At 42.2% G+C, this 23,814-nt stretch overlaps 1 protein-coding gene and 1 long non-coding RNA gene across 2 annotated transcripts in view; one reads left to right on the forward strand and one right to left on the reverse strand.

Moving 5' to 3' along the window:
- The window catches only part of LOC106730254, a 35,827-nt gene extending 22,598 nt beyond the window's left edge, over positions 1–13,229 (reverse strand). The window contains exon 1 of the long non-coding RNA XR_001366707.2: positions 12,957–13,229. This is a non-coding gene — a long non-coding RNA (uncharacterized LOC106730254). The remainder of the gene's footprint in view (positions 1–12,956) is intronic.
- On the forward strand, positions 12,494–22,572 carry ANKRD34C (ankyrin repeat domain 34C). The gene is given in 3 exon segments (XM_006189623.3): positions 12,494–12,545; positions 20,848–21,803; positions 21,805–22,572. Coding segments are annotated over 2 exon segments (1,611 nt in total). The 5' UTR covers positions 12,494–12,545; positions 20,848–20,891; the 3' UTR covers positions 22,504–22,572.
- The last annotated feature ends 1,242 nt before the right edge of the window (positions 22,573–23,814 follow it).

Below are 23,814 nucleotides of genomic sequence, written 5' to 3' on the forward strand. Positions count from 1 at the left end.
TAGGGCAAAAGTACTGACTTGATGACTCACAGATGGAATACCAGAGGTGTCATAAGCACACAAAGAATAAAATATTCACCACTTATGAAATATGAAATGGAACTTTCAAAAAGCTTAAAATACCTAGCGCTTACAGAAGTGTAGTGAGAAAGGCATGCTATTTATTACAGTACCAGTGGGAAGGTAAATTGGCAACACTTTTCTACTCAGAAAATTAATAAGACTCCTGTGTCGTTCAATCGTTCAAAGTCAGAAAACTTCAGAAACTATAAGTAATGAGGGGTGATCACTCCAACCAAATATGAAAATAAAATGTAGAGTTGGAGTCATGAAATTAATGTGGAACATAAGAGACAGACAGAACGACAGAGAAGGAGAAAAGGTTCAGAAATACACCCCAAGGCAAGTGGAAATGTATTATATCTTACAGGTGGCATTTCTAACCAGGGAGAAAAATATATTTATTGTTTAATAAGCAGTGTTGGGACAACTGGAAAGCCATTTGGGAAAAAAACTGGGTTCCTACCTCACCTCTTCCTCTGAATTAGTTCTATATCAGATTTAAATGAAAAAAAAAGTACCCTTAAAAATCGAGTTTTCTTTTAAAGAATAAACTCAGAGGAAGGAAGGCCTTTTGAAGTATGACACAGAAGCCATAAATGATATGACTATGGAATAATATTTTTCTTAAAAAATTTTTTGTCTTACTCAATCAGGTACAAACATCACTTTGACAACACACTGTGTTGGGGAGGGTGCAGGAAAACACGTTCTCGTACATACTGCTGTACTGAAACCTGGCAATATCTAGCCGAATGAAAATGCACATACTTTCTGATAGCAGTAATTTCACTCCTAAATATTTACTGTATAAATATAAGTGCACATTTAAATGAAATAGATACAAGGTCACTATATATTTCAATGTTGCTTGTAATAGCAAAAGATTGGAAACAAAAAAATTCAATGTCTGCCAACAGGAGACTTGTTAAAAATAATGTTGCATATGTTACATATATTCATACAAGGGAAAACTCTGAAAATTATGCAACTGTATGAAGAATGGCAATGCTCTTTCCTTATTGGTATGGAAATATTGCAATATATTTGTTAAGTGAAAAAGGCACAGTGGAAAATGGTGTCCGTACCATGCTAAAATGTTATGAGGTAGAAAAAATGTGTACATATAAATGTGTGGGTGGTTTCTGGAAGGATATATGAAAAACCTGTAAAAGAGGACATATCTGGAGACGAGAGACAGGTGGCTAGGTGGAGGAAAGGGAAATAAATTTAATTTTCATTCTATACCCTTCTATAATTTCTTTGAATTTAAAATAAAGCAATGCTTACTTAATTAAAAATTTTGTTATTTATTTTTTAAAAAAATTTTGGGAGGATAATTAGGTTATTTATTTATTTATTTATTTTAATGGAGGTACTGGGGATTGAACCCAGGACCTCATGAATGCTAAGCACATGCTCTACCACTGAGCTATACCCTCCTCTCCCCACCACCCCACACTACCTATTTAAAATTTAGATTTTCTAATAATATTTAATGATCTGGGGAAAGATTGTTCTCAGCAGCATCTTCCATTTTTCCACTTGAATGGATAAGAACAATCTAAAATTTAACTGTGTCCAAATCTGCCCTCTAGACTCCGCCCAGAATCCGCTCCATCTGCCACTTGCCTCACATCACTTAATGGTGACTCTATTCCTGTAGTTGTTCATGTTGAAAATTGTGGAGTTATCACTGGCTTCTCTGTCTCACATCCTACACCCAACTCTGGCCACACTTGCGTTCTTGCTCTTCCTGGAAAATCCCAAGCTACATCCAGTTCCTGCGCCGTTGTACTGGCTGTGTGGTCCCTCCTGGGGGAATCCTCCCACAACCAGCATATGCTTCACCCCTCTTCTCACCCAGGTCTGTGTCCATAAATCACCTCACTGAGAAGAAAGCAGCCCTCCAGCCAGCACTCCTGACCCACTTTTGCTTTGCTTAGAAAAAATTACAGGGTTTCCATGACCTTTTATCACAATATAGAATTTACTTCCTTTTATATTTATTGTCTTTTATCACTTGACTAAGCTTCATGGGGGCATTAATTTTTGTCTATGTTGTTCATTGATGTTTCTCTAGTGACAATATAAGCCCACAAAAACTGTTTGCTGAATGAATGACTAAATGAATTACTATAATAAAAAGTTTACAGAGCACAATATAAAAGTGCACTTATAATATAACTAGAGTTTTTATAAAAATGTATTTAAAATGTTTAAAGTTTTTTTTTTAAAAGATATTACATTATGGGCATTTGGATATCTTGCAATATTTTTTCTTCCTGTTGCCCATGGAAGAATATTCTGTCATTGATGGTTTGGCTTCTTCTCCTCCCCCATCTTCTGGGGGAAGGAATGTATGTGCTAGCTCAGATTCTTCCAGGGAGAACTGGGGAAATGGGTAGAAAGAAAAGATGAACTGCAAGAAGTGAAATAAGTTTAATTAACTTAATATTGGGAATGGAAGCAGAGTCCCCCAGAGGAAGAAGAGAAACTTGAAAAAGGCAAGTGAAGGGCTAAGGAACTTTGGGGACACCGCAGGGGGTGGGAGGTGACAAGAGGATGGAATTCGGCCAGAAAATTCTAAGAATTGTTTCTATAGAATATAAATAGATTCCCTTTGATTTTCTTTAAGAATCTGCAGTGAAGATCTCAATTGTGTTTGATTACTTGCCAGGACTGGACCACATGGATTCCTGCCCTTTTTAGTGGGTAAGAAATATGTGGCAATATTACAAATGGTTTGTTTAGGGTGGTGGCTTTGTGTTATTTTAATTTTTTCTTTATATTTGTCTGTTCTTTTCATATTTTTCCATTATAAATAGATTGCTTTTGTAATAAAGAACATGCTTTAAAATTTTTCTTTACCCTCCATCCCTTAAAGAGTCTCAGTGTAGCAGTCAGTAGCTTGCCGGAGGCACCTGTCTTTTGCCTGCCTATTTTAGGCAGCCTCCAGGGCCAGGAAAGGGACCCTGCCTTGCAGCAGCCAAGGTCTTCCCCTGACCATTGCTCAGACCCTCTTGGCTCTGACTCTCACACGACTCTCTCTCTGGCTGGCTCTGTTCTGGGCTTGCCTCAGCTTCCCAGGACCCTCAGCTATTGGCTGCTTTGCATGGGGCCCCTTGTCTTAGCGCTAGCCCTTTGGACCAGAAACTATAGCTGATCTACCTTCATCTCTCCTTAAAATGGGGGTTTGGTTAATAGCTGTACCTGTCTGACTCAGGTACATGAAATCTCTTAAAAAAAATTTTTTTTATTTTATAAAACTCCATCATGATGCTCAGTGGGGGCTACTCTTCTAGATCATAGGAGAGGGGGCTTTGGGCTGCCACCTCAAGTCACCAGTTGTTCTGGTTTGCCGAGGACTGAGTGTTCTTGGGACATCAGCCTCTTCAGTGCTAAAACTGTGAAAGTCCCTGGCAAATCAGGATGAGTTGGTCACTGCTGTCATCACAGGCACCATCAGCCTTGATCACCGCTGTCTTAGTCAACTTCTGAGTTTAGCCGTGAGAAGGACCCTCTTCCCTCTGGTACAAGTATGCTCTCGTTACAACAGATGAACAAGATGCCCATTTCTCTCCTCACTTATGGAAGGAGTCAGATTAAAATGCAGGAACTCTCCTACACATTTGCTGATCTAAAGGGAGTGACAGAAGTGTCAGAGCAGGACAAGGGGCTCCATGCCTGCCCACGCCACCAGCAGAGAAACACAGCCAAAGAAAATGTGGCAGAGGGGCTCTGAAGGGTCTTCTGCTCAGATGCCGTTCCTGGTACAAGCCACACAGGGCTCCCCTGGGGTCTGCAAATAAGATCTGTATCTCTACAAACAGGTCAGCTCAAGGCACCCAGTCCCTGGAAATTTGCATATCATGAATCTCCTTTGAGATGAGAAGGGTTTTTAGACAAAATTATTTTAAAAACACAAGGCTCTCACAGGACCCAAAAGCACAAGCTCACAGCTTCTAACTAGGTTAGCTAAACAAGGACACTCCTCGGAGGAAACTGCTGGCAGGGACTCTATTTTAGGCATTTCAGAGGAACACTGGTGATCATGACTTACACTGGATAGAGTGGCTATTTAGAGACATTTATTTTTGCCGAAATATTTGCTGAGTATTTTTATAAAGTATTTCAAATCTGAAAAGATAAAAACAATTTCCGTAGGAGCCTTTAGAAGAGGGTCGGAAAGAAGACGGTGATCATAACATGGTACATTTGCGTTGTGACGATACTGATACTTTTCAGACCAACCCTTTACAGTGAAGCCGTGAAGAACCAGAGCACAGACGACAGCATAAATTTGGCATAAAACAAATCTTGTGAGCTTGTGGCCTCTGCTGGTTTCCCCAAGGCCAAAAGGACAGGATAATACTAAAGAAGTTCCGAGGGGGCAACAACTCTTTCCATTGGGAACAAATGGGCGTTTGGGAATTGTGAATGTATTCAGGTCTTGGGATTCAATTTTTAGGCAGCTTGCCAGGGACGGGTTCCAGCCACTCAGACCACTGTCACTGTGCCCCTTCCAGGTGTGGTCACCTTCGCCCCTGCTTCTTAGAAGGAGCTGGTCTCAGCAGCTTCAGGCATCTACAGGGCCATTCCGGTTAGGGAGTCTTGGAGGAGATGTGGTGCATCTGAGAGCCTTATCCCTGGTTCCACATTAAAATCATCTGGAGGCCTTTTTCACTCCCGCCTCTTTGGAGATGGCCTGTGCTCTGTCTATGGAGTGTGTACCTACTTTTACTTTAACCTGAGCACCCAATTCCCTCACCTCTTTCCTTGCCTTTCTCTTGCCTTACACTCTATGCAGTATCTCTCTAAATAAATCTACTTTTACTGAAACAAAAAATTAAAAAAAAAGTCATCTGGAGATCTTTTAAAACCATCCATGTTTGGGTTCTCTTCCATTCAAGTAAACAATTTCTGAGGGTGGGGTCCTGGTATGGGTACTTTTTTTTTAATAACCCAAGTAATTCTAATGCAGAACAACCTGCATTAGAGCCTCTGCTGAAATTCAATGCTGTTCAAACTTTAATGTGCATGTGAATCACTTGAAGAAACTAACACAACATTGTAAATCAACTATACTTCAATAAAAAATAAAAAATTCTGCATCTGTATCTCTATATATTCATGTATATGTGTATAAACGTCTGTTTTCCATCAGAAACTCAGTTGCGTTTACCAGCACACCACTAGATGTGAAGATACCAGTTTTCCAAAATATCTTCCCAAGTTGCTCCCCAGCACAATTAGAGGTTAGTTTTAAGAGGCAAAAGTGCCTGGGATTCTGGTCCTAAATTTCCATGGCTCTGATGCTAGAGCCTTTGTGATGATATGCATTTATATATACATACACAGGTTTATATGTATTCAAGTATATACGTGTGTGTATACATACATACACACACACGTGTGTGTGGGTGTGGGGGGGTCCTCACTGGGTATACCACCTTACATCAATATTACTGCTTCACAGGATGGTGCCCAGAGTTTGGTGGGGAGTCAGGAAGGTCTCACTGCTTAGGAAGCCATGGACCATCGTGGTAGCCCACGACAGTTGCCTTGAAGTATAATATCCCTTGGGTGAATTATTCCCTTTACTGACTAAATGAACCAGGACGGGTAACCCAACCAGTCTTGCTAAGTGTTTCCATGCTTATAGATTTGAAGAGATAAAAGGAACCTAGGAGTTATTTGCAGAAAATACTTCTTGTATCCTGGAAATCTCATCCAAATAAATAAGATGTGAGCATCATGGGGAGAGGGTCATCAATGAACTGATTCAGGTGGTTGAACTCAGAAAGCTAACGGTCAGGTGTTTATAGATTATCTTACTCTGCTTGGGCTGCCATAACAAAATATCAGACTGGGTGGCTTAAATAACAAAAATTAATTTCTTTCAGTAATGGAGTCTAGGAAGTCCAAGATCAAAGTGCTGAATGACTCAGTTCCTGCTGAGAGCTCTCTTCCTGGCTTACAGATGGCCATCTTCTTGCTCTGTCCTCACATAGTAGAGAGAAGAAACAAGCACTCTCTTGTCACTTCTTATAAAGGCACTAATGCCATCATGAGGCTCCACCCTCATGACCTCATCTGACCCTGAGTACCTCCCAGAGGCCCCACCTCCAATACCATTACATTGGAGGTTATGACATCAACATGTGTATTTGTAGGGGACACAACTCAGTCCATAGCATAGATTGAGCCCTGAAAGCTATGGTCAAAGAAACAGGCTTCTCATGGAGTTCTTCAGTGAAGCAGTCACCAACCACCTTAAAAAAGACTGAGATCCTACACTAGACTGTAGCAATGATTCTTAAAATCAACATGAGATTTTCTTTACTGGAAATACGGAATTCAAATTTATATTCAGCAATAAGAAGACTGTTCAGTAGTGTTATAATGATTAGGAAAAAACCATTATTTGATCAAAGATGTAATCTTAAGCATCTAAGATGATTTTTAAACTAACTTAATGAAAGAATAAATTTCTGGTAAAATTCAGGAAGTTTAGGAAAGGAAGTTTAAGGAGAAATCTGTTTCATTACATTTGAAAATGTAATATAAACTTAAAATAATCAGAATGAGGTGACATAAGTAGAAGGAAAGATAGATTGACAGAATAGAATGATGAGAGGGTATAGCTCAGTGGTAGGGTGCATGCGTAGCATGCACAAGGTCCTGGGTTCAATCCCCAGTACCTCCGTTAAAATAAATAAATAAACTACAAAAAACTACAAAAAAAATGACCTGATACACTTAAAAATGATCATATTGGAACATTGCTTTAATAATGAGATCCAGTGTGGTTGAGGATGCACTTAAAAATGAGTAACAGGTCATGAAAATTGGTACAATCTTCCTGGAGGACACATTTGCAATCTGAATCAAAAATACTAAAATTTTGCATACTTTTTGTCTAATATTTTTCTCTAAAAAATAATTCTGAAATTTGAAAAAGATTAACTACAGGACTTCATTGCAGTGTTATTTACAATAGAGAGAAATTACACGAAACCTTCACATATTTAATAGAATTGGGTAAAGAAATTATGGCTCATGCAGGCACTAAAATATCATGTTGCCATTAGCAATTAAGTAGAAGAATAGCATTCAGTGCTGCGGAAGTAAGTTATCAGAGTAAAAAAATACCATCTAAATTGATAGCCTTACAGCTGATTATTCTTGAGGAATAAAAGAAAGGATGCAGGGTACATACAATATACTCTATAGTTTAATTCTAGTTTTGTAAAATTGTGTTTATATTATATATTATAATATATATAGACTCTTTCTTGCTCATCTGCATTTTCCAAGTTTTTAACAACAAGCAGTGTAATGGTCACATTATGCATTTTTTATTTACTTTCTGGCTAACAAAATTCTATTTTCTTTGGGGTGGCATCAGACCAGAGCAAGGAAAGGAGTCATTTCTTGGTCTAAGCCAGCCATAGCAATCTTGTTTTCTGTTTCCCCAGCATCTCTTGCAAATGACTGATTTCTAATAGAAAGAGTCAAGGCGAATAGATAAACAAGAATATACGGTATAGCACAGGGAAATATATACAAGATCTTATGGTAGCCCACGGAGAAAAAAATGTGACAATGAATATATATATGTTCATGTATAACTGAAAAACTGTGCTCTACACTGGAATTTGATACAACATTGTGAAATAATTATAAATCAATAAAAAAATGTTAAAAAAAAAAAAAAGAGTCAAGGCGAATCGGCTGTGAGCTGTACTGCTGGGGAAGGTGTGCTCTTCTGATAAAAGGGACAGATGGGACTGGCTCCACATCTTCAGTCTTCCTGTCTGGAAAGTGGATGTTATGGCTGGAGCCGTCAGCAGCCTTCCAGTACACTCAAGGGAAAGGCCACCAGTATCACCGCTAGTTCTGAAAGTTTTGAGCTTCCGAACCATCATTAGCCACCGCCTACCTTCAGACATTTTGTTATGGAAGAAAACAAATCCCTTTGTTTACATGCACTTTTCTGTTACTTGCAGCAAAAGGCATCTCTAACTGATTTAAATGTGCAGTGAAAAGACTTGAAAGGAATTTCTTTTTTTAATTAAAAGGTGGACTAAAAGGACTGGAAGAATGAATCTGTATCTAATCTTATTTTCTAGACTATACCTGCAACACACTGTAATAACAACCCAGTAAAAGTTATTTAAAAATTTATAATAGTCTGGATCACATCCAGTCCCACAATGTTGGTCCCCCGAGACCTGGGGCAGCCCTGGTACTAATTTGCTGGGTAATTTTGGGAAACTACCTCACCATTCTAGAACTGAGCATCCCAATCTGTGTGGAGACAGTGAATCAAAGAATTCTTAAGGCTCCTCTCTAACAGCTCTAGCTAAAGAGCTCAGTGCTCACCTCTGAGGCTGTCATTCTCTCCCTTATGGACAATAACTGACTGAAATAATATATTCTGTGCAGGGAAATTGCTCAGGAATGGGAAATAAACACTGTATTTCCTTGGCTTAAAAAAGAGTACAGACTGGTGGTTACCAGAGGTGGGGAGGGCTTTGGGGGTAGGTGAAATGGGAGAAGGGGGTTAAAAAGTACAAACTCCCAGCTATAAAATAAAAGTCAAGGAGATGTCATGTACAGCATGGGGACTATAGTTAATAATACTGTGTTGTATATTTGAAAGTTGCTAAGAGAGTAAATCTTAAAACTCTTCATCCCATACACAGAAAATTTTGTTTAATGATGTATGGTGATGACGTTAACCAGACTTATTATGGTGATTATATCACAATATATACAAATGTCAAATCATTATGTTATACACCTGAAATGAATATAATGCTACAAGTCAATTGTATCTCAATAAAAAAAAAAAAAAAAAAAACAATAAAAACCCAGAGTGCGTAGGGAACCACAGCACCAAGGACCTTTGTGGTGTCAGAACACCATGGGATACGATTCTCTTCTAAGAGTGTAGCGAATTCTCCCCAGATCTCCCAAACCAAGCCCAAATCCTACAACACATTCTTTCTAAGACCTTCTTACTGAGATGCTCCGTGCTTCCCCATGGTGTGTGTTCGCCCTTGCTGCAACAAGTAATAAATCCAACTTGCTCAACTATTGGCTAGAAGGCAAAAACTGTTATTGTTACTATTAGCAATTATTATTTTAAAACTAATTATTATTGTTATTAATCCCGTGCGTCTAGCATATAAGGTGCATCTCTGGGGAAGTGGCTGCAAAATCACCAGAAGGCAGACTTGGAGTAGGTTGCAAAAGACCTTTGCCTCATATTCTCTTGTATGAAATGGGTGGCATGGAACAGCAGAGCACTGATTCTCTCTCTCTCACACACACACACACACACACACACACACACACACAAGAGAAGCTGACAAATATTGATCTTTAGAAGGTTCCTCCGTGAAGGGAGAAAGCTTGTCTTTCTTGTTCACAGTGGAATCTCCAGCATGCAAAGGCATGCAGATCACATCACTGAGCCTTGACTCAATAAACATTTCCTGAATAAATGAATTCAAGCATCCTGGAGACTAAGCAATTTAATTTAAACATTAATAGATCAGGTGGACAAACACAGTTAAGACATACATAGTGCCTACTCCCTACCAGGCACTGCACTAAACATTTTACATATGTTAACTCAGCTGTCTCCCATCCCAGTCCTGTGAAGTAGATACTATAATGAACTCAATTTTATGGACGTGGAAATTGAGGCACAGAGTGGTTTAGTGGCTCACTAGAGATCCCATGGCTGGTAGGTGGGCTGAGTTAGGATTTAAATCCAGGTAATCTGACTTCAGAGTCTGTGCTTTAACCAATATGCTTTACTGCCTTGGAGTATGAAATAAAGATATAGAGGGTAGTAATCGGTAATTAACTCTACAGGTGGATGTGTGTTGTTTGTATCCAAAAACAAATAAGGCACATTTTTTTCCTCTTCATTGAGTATGAGGAAAAACACTGTTTGAGTTGGTCATTTAATAGGCCACAAAATGGAAACCATGTAGATCGTATAATTTAACCACAGCAAAATAACATTAGCTATAAACACCAAAAATAACAGAGGGAAAGCACAATAAGATTGGGAATAAACAAGAGATATAAGGACAATTCATAGGAGATGAAAAATTATAAGGCAGTACTATTTGTAACTTCATGCTGATAAATTTAAAAATGTAAATGAGATGCACTTCCTTTCTAAGCAAATATAAATCACCCAGTATAAACTGACAAAAGAAGAATCAGAAAATGAATACTCCATTACTTATCAATAACTTTCAAAAGATAATGAAAGATCTAGCCTTCTAAAATCCATCAAGCCCACATTGTTTTACAGATGCATTCTATTATGTCATCAGTGAGCAGATAGATACCTTGATAATTTAAAAATACCAATGTGTAGGAAAGACCAGGATGTTCTCAAAATCATCCTAGAAAGTTAGCATAACCTGGTATCAAATCTGAACGAGAACCCCACCATCCCCAAAAAAGGAAAAAGGAAATAATTTTCTTAATACAGATGTCCCCCAAAAGCCCTAAAATAAATAATTCCAATCTGGGAGTGAATTTTTATAAAAGAACACATATTGACCAAATAGAGTTTGTTGGGGGGATATATGTGTGGTATAATTAAGGGTGCACTTTGAATCAGTAAGAGGAGGATGGACTATTCAGATTTGATGTTGAGATAAAGGCTTCTCACCTTTATCAAATCCTTACCTTATCCTATGTACAAATTTTCAGATGAATTGATGATCTAAACAACAGCACTATTAACAACAACTATTACAAAGTTCTAACTAGAATATTTAAGCAACTATTCTTGTGACTCTGCCATCTCCCCAAGCAAGACAGGAAATCTAGAAGCCAGGAAAGATAAGACTTACAGATTTGAGCACACAAACTGTGAAACTGTTTTAGAGAGAAAGACCCCCCCTCAAATATTATTCAGTGCTCACAAATAACGAGCGCTATGTGAAAACATTTCCATAGGTAATACTATGGAGACACTAAGTGATAAAGCCATATTACAGAACAATATATATATTTTTAAAAGATCAATAAAATTGATAAAGCTTAGGCAAATTTAGTAAAAAAAAAAAAAACACTGGGCATAGGAAGGGAGAAAATACAAATAAACAATATTAAGAATGAAAAAGGGACATAGTTTCAGAGAAGAGCAAACATTATAAGATAATACTGGTTGTAACTTTGTGCCTGTGAATGTGAAATTGTAAATGAGATGGACAATTTTCTAGGAAAATGTAAATGGCTAAAACTGACTCAAGAAGAAGTAGGACTTTTTTTTGGAAAATAGAACTATGTGTGTATATATATCTAGATAATATATATCAGTGGGTTTGTGGTTTGAAGATGCAGGTAACCTCTGGAGAACGGACTAATAGTGGAAGAACTCCGCCAGGCTAGGCAGAGGTGGGGCATTTGCTTTCTAATTTATAATGCCATGTGCTTTGAATCCTATACAAGCCATGAATTACTTTTGTTATAGAGGAAACAAAAATTGTTGGTGAGTGGCTCCCCAGGAAGTCCTGGGAACAAGTAGTAAGTAGGTGGGCTAAAGGATGGAGTTGGAATGGAATCCAACAGTTTGTCTGCGATAATCAGATCCCCCTCAAGTCTTTCCGTCACAGTCGCCCCCTCTTCTCTCCCTCTCCTTCCCATACTGTGGACAGACACTCTGAGATCCGAGGGTGTTTCATGACGGAAACCAGAGGAAGGCAGAGCCGCGAAGAGAGCAAAGGAGACTGGAGTTCAAATCCCTACCCTGGTCTAGGAGCAGTGTCAGACTTTGGGAGCGTCCTCTCACTTCTCCTGCGCCCCATCTGCACCCACCTCTGGGGCTCCAAGAGGTTCAAACTAAGTTGTTAAGCGAGTCTAATCCCTTAAGCGCTGGGGATGAGCGGGCTGGGTGGCCGGAGCCTCTGTCTGCAGCTGCAGGTAGGCACTTCCCCACCCCCGCTGCCCCCTCCTTTCTCCTTCCTCCCCAGCACAGACACCCACACAACCGCTTGCGCCAGGGCTGGAGGGATGCTCTCAGGCGCCAGCGGGCAGCAGTGCCTCGTCAGCCGGTGGAGCCGAAGAAGGATCTGGAGGGTTGGGGTTGCGCAGGAGAGCTGCAAACCAGAACTGGGGACAATTCCTATCTTTCATGCTTCTTTCTTTCTCTTTAAAAAAAACAAAAAACAAAAAAACCCTGTTCCCACTGAAACTTGACGGAGCAAGGAGTGATTCGAAGGAACTGACGCAGACGCTTTATTTATAAATCTTAAAGAAGTTCTGGGCAAGTCACTCAACAGGACCCGCGAGGCCTCGGGTAACCCCAGCTCCCGGCGCTGGTTCAGCCTGGAAAGCCAACTCACAGCCTCAGGCAGGGATGTCAGGCACCCCCTGACTTTGCTTTTGGAGTAATGACCCAGTCCTGGACCCAGGTGGCCTCCCTTGGTGAGCGTCCCCGTCAGGTAAGCGCACCCCAGGGGTCTCCACTGATCACCTGGGTGGGACCTCCATCTCCCAAGAAGTAAATCCACGCAGTTTAGCTACAGGCATGAGTGGGAGGCTGGTAGGAGAGAGTCTGATTTTATCACAGGAAATTGTGGGAGACGGGAGTGGAAGATGAATTTAAGATTTTTTATTTTTGCATTGACGCGTGGGGATGAGATGCGTAGGGGGCTGAATTTTTGTAGGAAATGGTTACGGAGCAGGGCTAGGTGATCGGCGTCTGAATTTCTGCAGGGACTGAAGGGGGAGCAAAAGTCCACTTTTTGCATATCAGGAACGGGAGGTGAGAGGTTAGGATTCTGAAAATGTGCAATAAATCGTAAAGCGTATAAATCTAAGCATTTTAGAGAAATGATGGGGGAAGCACTTACCGTCCTGGTTTCACCTAACCCCTATCCTCGGCCTTCTCCACGAAGATGCCCAGACACTGGCAACAATGGACGCTCGCACACGCTGCCGGCGCGCCCCGAGCCCACAGCGTTCAGCACCTCGGACAGAGCCCACCAAAGCCGCGCGCGCGGCTCCGGGTGAGCGTAAGGGACCCTGGCTCCTTCGCCCCAGGCCACCGCGGCTCTGTGCTGAGGGCGACTGTCTAGTGCCGCCCCCAGAGCCAGAGAAAGAATTCTCGAATCGCAGAAGCAAACGTGGACCTCGGTTTCTGATCTGCTTCTAACTGCTTCCCGTGACTGCAGAAGGAAGAGGCGGAGTATAAAGATATCCCCCAAGCTTCCGCAAATACTACAACTGAATAGTGTGGCCTTCTGGATTTTGAAAGATGTACCCAAGTCCTTCAGAATTTAACATTTACTGAGCGTTTTCCACGTGCCAAGGCCCTGTGCTAAGCGCTGTACATAAGTTATTGTTACAGTACACCACAAACTTTTCTGCCATTATCCCCATTTTACAGATGAGAAAACTGAAGCCAGAGGCGGAGTAACTTGTTCCAGTTTATACAACCATCAAATGGTATAGCTGTGTTCTTAAACTCCACTCCAGGCTGCAGTCGTTGGGAGATAAGCCTGAGCAGAATTCTCACTGTGAAAGTGCTCTGAACTTGGGATCAGAGGAACAGAGTTTGAAGCAAAGCTGTACCACTTACAAAGTGTGCTCTTGGGCAAAATTACTTAAGGTGTCTGAACTTCAGGCTCCATATCTGTAAAATTAGGGTAATAATGCTTCCCTTTAATGCTTCACCCTTCTTCCCTGCAGAAGTGTGAGGGGAGGGTGGTCAAAGAGATCGACTCAGCAAACTTTGAATTGTAGTTGGGTGGCAGAGGTGAGAAAGGAGGGAGCAGGAAGAAGAGGAAAAAGGATTGGTAATGAACACTCGTGGCACTGGGCATGACGGAGAGCAAGGCTCAGAGGTGGGATTCTAGGTAAGTTTAATTCAACATAATAACTCCTAGGATTTTTATAGGACTTTGTAGAGAGTGTTCACATATTGCCTGTCATTTGATCCTTTTAACAATCTTGTAAGGCAGAACTGGAGTTCTATTCATTTGGCAAAACGATGCTTGCCCCATTACTCAGCTAGCTAGTAGCAGAGCTGAGATTAGAATCCAGGTCTTGGGGGGAGGGTATAACTCAGTGGTAGAGTGCATGCTTAGCACTGGGTTCAACCCCCAGTACCTCCATTAAAATAAATAAACCTAGTTACCCACCCCTACCTAAACAATAAAATTTAAAAAAAAATCCAGGTCTTATCCTATAATCCTTCCACCATGACTGGTGCATCCTCAAGAGCTTGGAATATGGAGCAATTACAGCACAAAAATATATTTAGATAAGCACTGTAAATATCAGCTTGGACCATGTGAAACTGATGTTTTTTGACCATTTTTATCTATGAAAACAGTAACTTCATATGAGTCAACCTAATAAATATTCATTGATTATATTCTATTTTGCTCCACAAAGAATTTAAAGCAATTTATAAAGATCCACAAGATGCCAGATTTATATATATATATTAGAAGCAGTCGAGAAAATAGAGAAGAAACAAGATTAAGGCATAGCCAGAAACAAGATGAACATAAAATATGCATATTAGTAAGCCTGAGAAACTTGTTCTGGGTTACAAAGTACAACAAAATATATATCCGGTCCCTTACATAGGGATATGAGAAACTTTGTAGATGTTTGCAGGAATCTGTTGCGCCTCCCCTTTTGCATAATTTTTCACTAGGTCTAATATGAGAAGTTTTGAAACCAAATGCAATGCCTCAGCCCTATGAATGATTTACCATTGTGCCAAACAAGGGAAGTTTAACTGGAAATCCAATGCCAATGTAACTCAAGAAAGTGGAGATAAAACAAAAAGTATTTTATCTGCACTGGAATAACTGTCAGTTTTTTATAATGGTTCACACAAACACATGATACTTTAAAGTTTATAAAAAGGGCTTCTACATCCATTAGTTCATTTGAGCCTCCTAACAAACCTACAGAGGTAAGAAACTAGGGAGTGATGGAAAGAACAGCGCAGCATCGTGACTTGTATCCTTGTATTTTTACTGTTATAGTGTCATAAACCCACATACCTACACAGGCCAGGGAAGTAACCTGAATGTGTGAACTGGCCCAGTTGTCAGACTACAGAGAATGGTAGGGCATTTGTCAAACTGGACAATGAATAACCCATCTTAAAACATTCAAATTTTTTTTAAAAAGTTAAAGCACTATTTAGTCAAGCAATACATAACTATGAACCACACTTAGCCCTCAGCGCATTACTATGCAGTCTTGTTCTACACGAATCAGACTACAGGTCTGGGAAGGCATGGGAGTGAAAGGGCCTGGGTTCAGTGACATTAAAGACTCAGTCTCTCTCTTTAAATTTCCTACTTCTAAACTGAGAAAGATTGAACAAGATCACTCCTCTCAGCTTCAAATGTCTAAGACTTCCACTTCCACCTTTCAAACAACTCTCCAGCTTGATTCTTCTATAACCTCCTCATGTTGGCGGTCCTGATCCTTTTCATCTCTCAGAGGCTCCTCAGTGACCTCCAGCCTCCAATGTCATCCTTCCAATCCTGAACTCCCTAGGTTTCTTTGTCCTCAACGCCTAGCATGGAGTAGATACATGGAGTGTTTGATGGTGAATATGTGAGTGAATGAGTCAGCAAGTAATGCCAGTGTTTTACTGACGGTTTGCCCTATTACAAGTAATAAAAATTAATTCAAGCTATCATAAACAGAAGCATGGCTTCTAGAGTGTTCACAGACCACAGAGGGAGCTGAAGCTCTGCAGAGGGAGGCGACTCTTTCCACCTCTCATCTCAGCTTCTCAGTGTGTTTTCTTCACTCCCCTCCCTGTGCACATCAGCTTTTCTGCTTCCTCTGCACACGGCCACCCACCAGATGCAGCCTTATCCCCAGAGTTCCTAACATTCCAGTCCCTACAAACAGCCCAAGATAACTGCTATTTCTCAGTCTCAGTTTCAAATTCCACCCGGGGTCGAGTCAGCTGTGCACGCGGGGCAGGTCAAACAGTACAGACTCACCTATCAAAGCTGCACACTGTGTAGGGGATAGATGTCAGAGAGAAGGGGTCACTGTGAGCTATGACAATCTCAGAAGAGTCACCCACTCATCTCTGAATGACCGTGGGCAAGCCAATTCTTCACTCTTGGCTTCAGCTTCTTAATCTGTTAAGTGGGAGAGAGGTCTTCTTGAAGGGGATATTTGCTGCTTCAGGGAAGGCAGCTGATAGCAGCCTGGGGCAAAAACATACATATTAACACTGCATTGGGTTACAAAACCCTGGGAAGTAGGAATAAGGGGAAACGAAACCTGGGGCAAGGAGAGGGGAAGAGCAAATACAGGGGCTACATGACTGAGCTATTCACGGCTTGGTGACAAGTGCACTTGATTGCTCAGTCTTATGGAAGTTGTACAGTCCATTGCATCCCACCAAAATGGTTTAAACCTACCGAAAACAGACTATGAGAAAAAGAAAGGGAAAAGACTTTACCTGACATCTATTTCCCACTTCCCACTGGTCAATATTTGCTCTACAAAGGGTTAATTCCCCCACACTTCTGAGCTGAGTGATCTTGTCTTGCCAATAGTCAGTTTCTCCTGGTCAGCTGAAACCAGGTGTGGGGCTTGGCCACTTGCAGCAGTGACAGCCGTAGCAGTGACCTGACTCTAAGACCTTGCTATAGGCTTAGACCAAGTCTATACACCTTGCTAAGGCCACTCAGGCAAGGGAGTAAGGCGAGTGGCCGACCCCCTGAGACGGGGAAGTAGACAGGGCTACATAAATCTGGGATGATGCATAAAGTGAGCCTGGTGTAATCTGCAAGGCTCTTGTCAACCAGCCACGTGAACTACACAACCAGCCACGTGAACTACAATCTTTTAAACCTATATTCTTGACATGAAAAGTGTAAGACAAATGCAGTGCACCAACAGTCAATGTTAAGGCAGCGCATTTTACCTGGGCTGCAAGAATGAGGTAAGGATCTGATTCTGTCTTCACATATAGCTCTTGTACTTTCATTGTTCAAGGAATTTCAGTTGGGAGGCCCGCAGTGAAAAAAAGAAAAAAGGTTATAGACAACCTGAAAAATAGCTCACTGTGGACAGAGAATGTTATATCTATAGATGGGCTAGACATTCCAGACCTCAGAGAACAACTCGGATGCTGTGCCTCCATCTGCTCTCTCTGAGGGAGCTGGAGCAGAGTTGACTGGGGACAAGCTTGAGCTCAGGGGACGAGGTGGCCACTGATTCCAAGTGGAGGGACAGAAGCATCTCCTTGATATACCATCCTCTTCCCACCTTTCCTTTCTTCTTTTTCTCCCTACCTGCCTCCATCCCTCCCTCCCTTGACTTCGAGGGAGTCCAGAGCTATGGGATTCGCACCACATAGAACATAGGAAGAAAACCCAATTATCCATCCACATCTCCTCCCCATCTTCTTTTCCTTTTTCTCTTCCTGCCTTCCTCCATATTTTCCTTTATCTTACTTTCGAATAATCACACAGCTGATGAGGGAGAAAAAAGACAGATTTCCTGCCTCAAGGGGCTCGGAGTTCTGGGGAGGAGGCTGACCCAGGTGATTAATGAGATCAATGCTCCAATTGAGAAAGTTGAACCGAGGGGAGGCAGTATCCATTATTCTCTTTTAGTATGGGTGTGTGTGTGTGCATGTGTGAAAGAGAGAAAGAGACAGAGAAAGAGAGAGAGAGAGAATGCAAAGATGATGTATAGTATTTTAGTGTATGAATACAAAATATACTATAGTTTACCTATTTTCTTATTAATGGGTTGTTTCTAGTTTTTACTTTTTATGAATTGTGCTGCTGGGACCATTTTTGTATATGTTTTCCTACACATATTTAACAGTCATCTATTGCTGTGAACAAATCATCCCAAAATAGTGGCTTAAAACAATAATCACTTATTTGCTCCTATTTCTGCAACTTGGACCAGCCTCTGGGAACTTCTGCTGGCCTTGTCTGGGTTCCCTCATGCAGCTGCATTCATCTGGGGATTGGCTGGTCCGAGATGGCTTCATGCACACTCTGATGTTCGCTGGGGCTGTTGGCCGTACTGCTACATGTCCTTCCTGATAGGACACCCCAGACTTCTTTACACGGCAGCTGGGTTCCAAGAGAGCAAATCTTAAAGCTGCAGGGGTCACTGAGGCCTGGCCTTGCTTTGAATGTCACACAAAGTGAGTTCTGCCACACTTTATCGGTCAAAGCAAATCATATGCCGACTCCTCCTCCTGATGGGAGGAGAGGCAATATTGTATTGCAGGTGGTGTGTGCATGCTGGGATGGGAGGACTTTGTGGCCATGCTGTTCAATCTACCACACGTCTAAACTCAGGCATGGAACTCCTGGGTCAGCGTGCGGGCATCAGTTTAGGGGAACCAGCTTATGCCTCCACCAGCATGTTCCCGACGCTCCCTGCTTCATCCACCCTTGGTGCTGTCGGTCTAATTTTAGCCATGCGGGAGGGTATGATGGTATCTCGTCGTGCTTTAATTTGATTTTCCTTGATTACTAATGAGGCTGAGCACCTTCTTCTGTGCTTGCTGGCCATGTGTGTATCCTATTTTAGAGGAAGTGATTTGTCTGGGTATGAGTCAGTTGTCATTTTATTCAACTCTCCCCCTTGGATCTTGAGTGATTTTTTTCTCTTGATTAGAAAGGAAGTCACACTGGAGCTGAGACTTGAGGGATGATGAATAATTAAAGAAGAGCAGGGAGGTCTTAGAGTTAGAAACATGAATAGTGCTACAAGGAAGAAAAATAAAATGTGGGGCATTTGAGAAACAACCAGACTTCAAGATAGGTGGTTCTGTGAAGAGAACAGGAATAGGAGGGCAGGATGCTGAAGAGATATGTCCAGGAGACAGAGGGCCCCTTGGATGGCACGGGCAACAGTCTGTTATCATTGCCTGTTCCCTTTTCTTCATTTAGTCCTTGAAAATTCTGCCTTAAGGGTCCAGAGCTTGGGGACTAACAAGCTTATCAACACATAGAACTTTAATAAGATGGTCATATGAAGGACCACAGAAGGGTTACAACGACAGGAAGCGAACAGAGAGAAAGGCCATATCACAGAGAGAGAGACAGAGAGAGAGGGAGAGAGAAAATCAGGAGACTGAAGAAAGAAGTGTAGAGTTGAAGAGACAGAAACAAACTTTTTGTGAATGTATCAAATCACATAGTGTGCCCTTGGATGGCAGTGATTTAACAGAAAATCGCATAGGAACACGTAAACACAACCGCAGCAAAGATCAGACTGAGATGGAGTTACTGACCAATGCATTTGGAAGAAGTGGAAAAATGATCTGAAGCAGAAAGATACACTCTAGTCTGTTAACCACAGTTACTTCTGAAGAGTGGCTTCAAGAAGGGCTGGGGGTTTGTAAAGGAAATCCCCCTTTTTTATATTCTTAAGTGGGATTTGGGCTTTTTTAAAAAAATAGCAAGTATTTATTCATGTACTAAATGTTTAAAAAGGATATATATATATATACACACACATACATATATCTCCATCTCTCAACTTCAGCCAAGACAAACTTTTGAGTTCCTATTTACTAGAGGAATGTAAATTGACCAGTAACTGCTCATGGTAGTGGGGGTCGGAGGAAGGATGAGGTGCATCAGAGGAGAAGGAAAACTCAGGTGTGGTGACATCTGCTCAGTGGGAGCCTGAGGGACAGAAAATCCATGTGGAGGAGCCATGCTGGCAGAGACCTAGGCCAGAGAGGGACCTGGGGCTGGCGGGGCATCCATTCTAGAAGAACCATTTGTCCTTATTCATTGAAGACCTCTTGACCAACAGCCAGTTTGGAGGCTCTGAGTCCAGGAATTAGGTAACTGACACAGGGAGAACCAAAGCAGAAAACCCAGGTTTGACAAACCTCAGCAGGGAAAGCTCTGGTGTGAGTTTTATTTCCTAATATTCGGAAGCAAAAAAAAAAAAAAAAAAAAAAAAAAAAGCCATCCCCTGTCCATCCTCTGCCTCAGAGTCTGTTCAACCAGAGGGGAGGATGTAGCACTGCATTATCTGAGCTATTCTGCGAGTCTGAATGAGGAGGATGAGAACTCTGACCTCTGCTGGAAGCGCGGAGACTACAACCTGGGTTGACTTTGTTGTACAGTATTTCTCCCCATTACAATCATTATACATGTTTATTTTAGGAAATACAGCAAAAAGAAGAAAATGAAAACTAGCCATAATCCTACCAAACTTCTGGTGTATTTCCCACGGGTTTTTTGGATACATACCTAGAACAACAACGCATTAAACCGCTTTTTAGGAGGCAACCAAGCAAGTGTGACTCATTGCCGAACGATGAAGATACAGCAGGGAACAAGATAGACACAGACCTTTCCTCACTGGTACTCAGACTTCAGTGGTGCCGGCAGACAGAAAGCAAAGTTTCTTAAACTGCATTTGTGATAAGTATTGTGCAAACTGTGCATGCAGCAACAGTTTGCATTTTTATTGCTGACTATATGCTAGGCATTATGTCAACTGCTTCACGTGTGGTTAAGTGTTTTATAGACGCAATCTCATTTAATCTTCACAATGACTACTAATAGTAGCTTGCTACTATTACCACCCTCACCCCCGTCCCCCACCACGCTACAGATGAAGAAATGGTGAAGTAACCCGACCAAGGTGGCAGAACTAGGGATCAGGCTGGGACATGACTGAACTGGGCTCTGTAACAGCCATGCTGCTCAGATCAGCTACAGAATACACTTTTCTCTTTTCTTCCCTTGCTAGGTCTGATCGCCACTGTGGCTCAAAGACTCTAAGGTGTAGCCAGTATGATGGATGATGACACCGAATTAAGGACTGATGGAAACTCACTTTTAAAGGCTGTGTGGCTGGGGAGGCTCAGGCTGACCAGGCTCCTTTTGGAAGGGGGCGCTTATATCAACGAAAGCAATGACAAAGGCGAAACGGCTCTCATGGTGGCATGCATCACCAAACATGTGGACCAGCAAAGCATCAGCAAGTCCAAGATGGTGAAGTACCTGCTGGACAACAGGGCAGACCCCAATATTCAGGATAAGTCTGGCAAGACTGCCCTCATCCACGCCTGCATCAGAAGAGCTGGGGGAGAAGTGGTCTCCTTATTACTGGAGAATGGAGCAGATCCCAGCCTCGAGGATCGCACGGGGGCTTCAGCTCTGGTTTACGCAATAAATGCAGATGACAAGGATGCACTGAAACATCTCCTTGATGCTTGCAAAGCCAAAGGCAAGGAGGTGATTATTATCACAACAGATAAATCATCTTCAGGCACCAAAACCACCAAACAGTATCTTAATGTCCCTCCTTCACCCAAAGAGGAAGACAGACAGTCGCCTCCACTGTGTGCATCCCCCTCCGATATTGAACTGAAAGCCCCAGGCCTGGGCACTCCGCCCGGTGAGAAGGACGACTTCTTCAGCCTCCAATCAGGGCATCCAATCCAGGGTGGTTGCAACACCTCTAAGGCTCTTATTGAACCCGGGTCACCCACTAGGAAAGTCGGGAACCTCAAAAGGGCCCGTTTGCCCCAACTGAAGAGGCTCCAGTCTGAACCCTGGGGCCTGATTGCACCCTCTGTGTTGGCGGCCTCCACGCGCCAGGACGAGACCCATGGTGCCAGCACAGACAACGAGGTCCTCAAGAGCATTAGTGACGTGTCCTTCCCTAAACGGGGACCCCTCTCCAGAACCAACAGTATTGACAGGCAAAGACCCCACCCTCTTCCACACAGTCACAGAGCAGGTCCTGAAGATTCCAGCCTCTTCGGCACTGGCCTCCTGGAAGGCAGCCTATGAGAAAAACCAGGCCTCCCACCCTCGTCTGGCCAGGAGAGGGACTCTCCCTGTTGACCAAGAGAAGAGTGGTATCTGCCTGTCTGGCCCCTCTGCTCTCAGAGATGCAGTGTCCCTCAGACGGCTGGAAAATGACTTCTACGATTTAGATTTACAGCCAGGAGCCGACCCACCCAACTCTATCTCCCTTGAATCCGGCAAAGGACCCTTAGATCGAAAGAAGCTCAACAGCTCCCACTTGTCTCTCTTCCAGGGCTCCAGGGAGTCCCTGGATGCTGTGCCCAGCACATCCCCCAGCTCCGCGCGCCGCAGGCCACCCCACCTTCTAGAAAGACGAGGTTCCGGAACTCTGCTACTAGACCGAATTTCTCAGACCAGGCCTGGCTTCCTTCCACCTTTAAATGTAAATCTGAACCCACCGATCCCAGATATTAGATCGAGCAGCAAACCCTCCTCTCCACTTGCTAGTGGCTTAAAATCCATGGTTCCTGTGGCTCCAAGCTCACCAAAGAGAGTTGACTTGAGAAGTAAAAAGAAACTCCTCAGAAGGCATTCTATGCAAGTTGAGCAGATGAAGCAGCTGTCTGACTTTGAAGAAATCATGACCTAGAAGCTTTTAGAGACGGTTTCTTTTAATCTATGTAGCTTATGAAAAGAACCATAATGTAGACCCACACAGCCGCGCAGTTCTCCATATCCTCGTCATCCCTCAATGTTGGTGTGTGGCTGCTTCAGAAGACATAGAGACAGGGTGCTGCTCCCCTCCTGAAATCACACTTGGGTTCTTATCCATCTACTTGAAAAGCACTCAGGATAATTGGGGTTTTGGAGAGGAAATTACCCAAAAAATTCTCCCAAGGAAGAAAACCTTTGGAGTTTGAAAGTCACACAGCAGGTACAATGATCTAAGCTACTGACACTGGTTCTTTTCTTTTCTTTCTTTCTTTCTTTCTTTTTTTTTTTGGCTAACTTTATTTATTTATTTACTTACTTACTTGCTTACTTTTTTTGTTGAGTTATAGTCATTTTACAATGTTGTGCCAAATTCCAGTGACGCCGGTTATTTCCCATTGGACAAACAAGAATTTAAATCGCAAGATGGTATTTGGAGTGTGTCATGTGTAATAAATCTACAAAGTGCCTACAAAGAAAATGAGGCTTCAACATTTGCTAGAATGTGCAAAAGCTCAAAACCAATCTTTAGGCTATTAAGTCTGGGTATCTGTAGTCATATCTAGAGGAATCAAACCAGAATTCCCCCATCAGAGAGGTTCTGGCACTGGGGGTGCTGGCTCTTATTGTGTCCCGGGGCACCGTCTAGTATAGCATGGTTGAGATCTTTCAAAACTCCAGTTACAGACTTTACTCACATGCTAATCTGAGTGTGCTCTGAGTCCCCAACTACTACATCTACATATTCCCCCAATTCTGTTTTGTCACAGTAGCTGGTGCCTCAGCGGTGAATCCTGCCCAGAAATGAAACTTCCTTGGCCTCCTGCCCTGACACAGGCTCTGTGCTGAAATCTTGTGAACAGTCAGGGGCTATTAGCTAATTTGGAGTTGAATATAACACAACTCATAGAATAGACCTGTAAGAAGCATTTCCTGATTATTCTTAAAAAACAAAAAAGAAACTTGGTGAGATCTCCCCAAGCTAGAATGATACATTTTGATAAGATTTGCAAAGATTAAAAAGTAGAGCAGAGGATTTTTAGACCAGAAGCAGGGGGGACCACCTGTAGCCTGAACATTTTAAGGGATGCAAACTGTCATTTATCCTTCACTCATCTGGGTAATCCAAGAACAGCTGGTTTCTTCTTGGCCAGAATTATCTACGTGATGGGAGATGTGTAGAAACAACCTGTACAACCTTTTAAAGCCACTTTGCAGGAACCCAAGAAGGGAAGCAGACATTTAGCAC

Source organism: Camelus ferus, chromosome 27 (genome assembly GCF_009834535.1).
Source record: "Camelus ferus isolate YT-003-E chromosome 27, BCGSAC_Cfer_1.0, whole genome shotgun sequence".
Lineage (NCBI taxonomy): Eukaryota > Metazoa > Chordata > Mammalia > Artiodactyla > Camelidae > Camelus > Camelus ferus.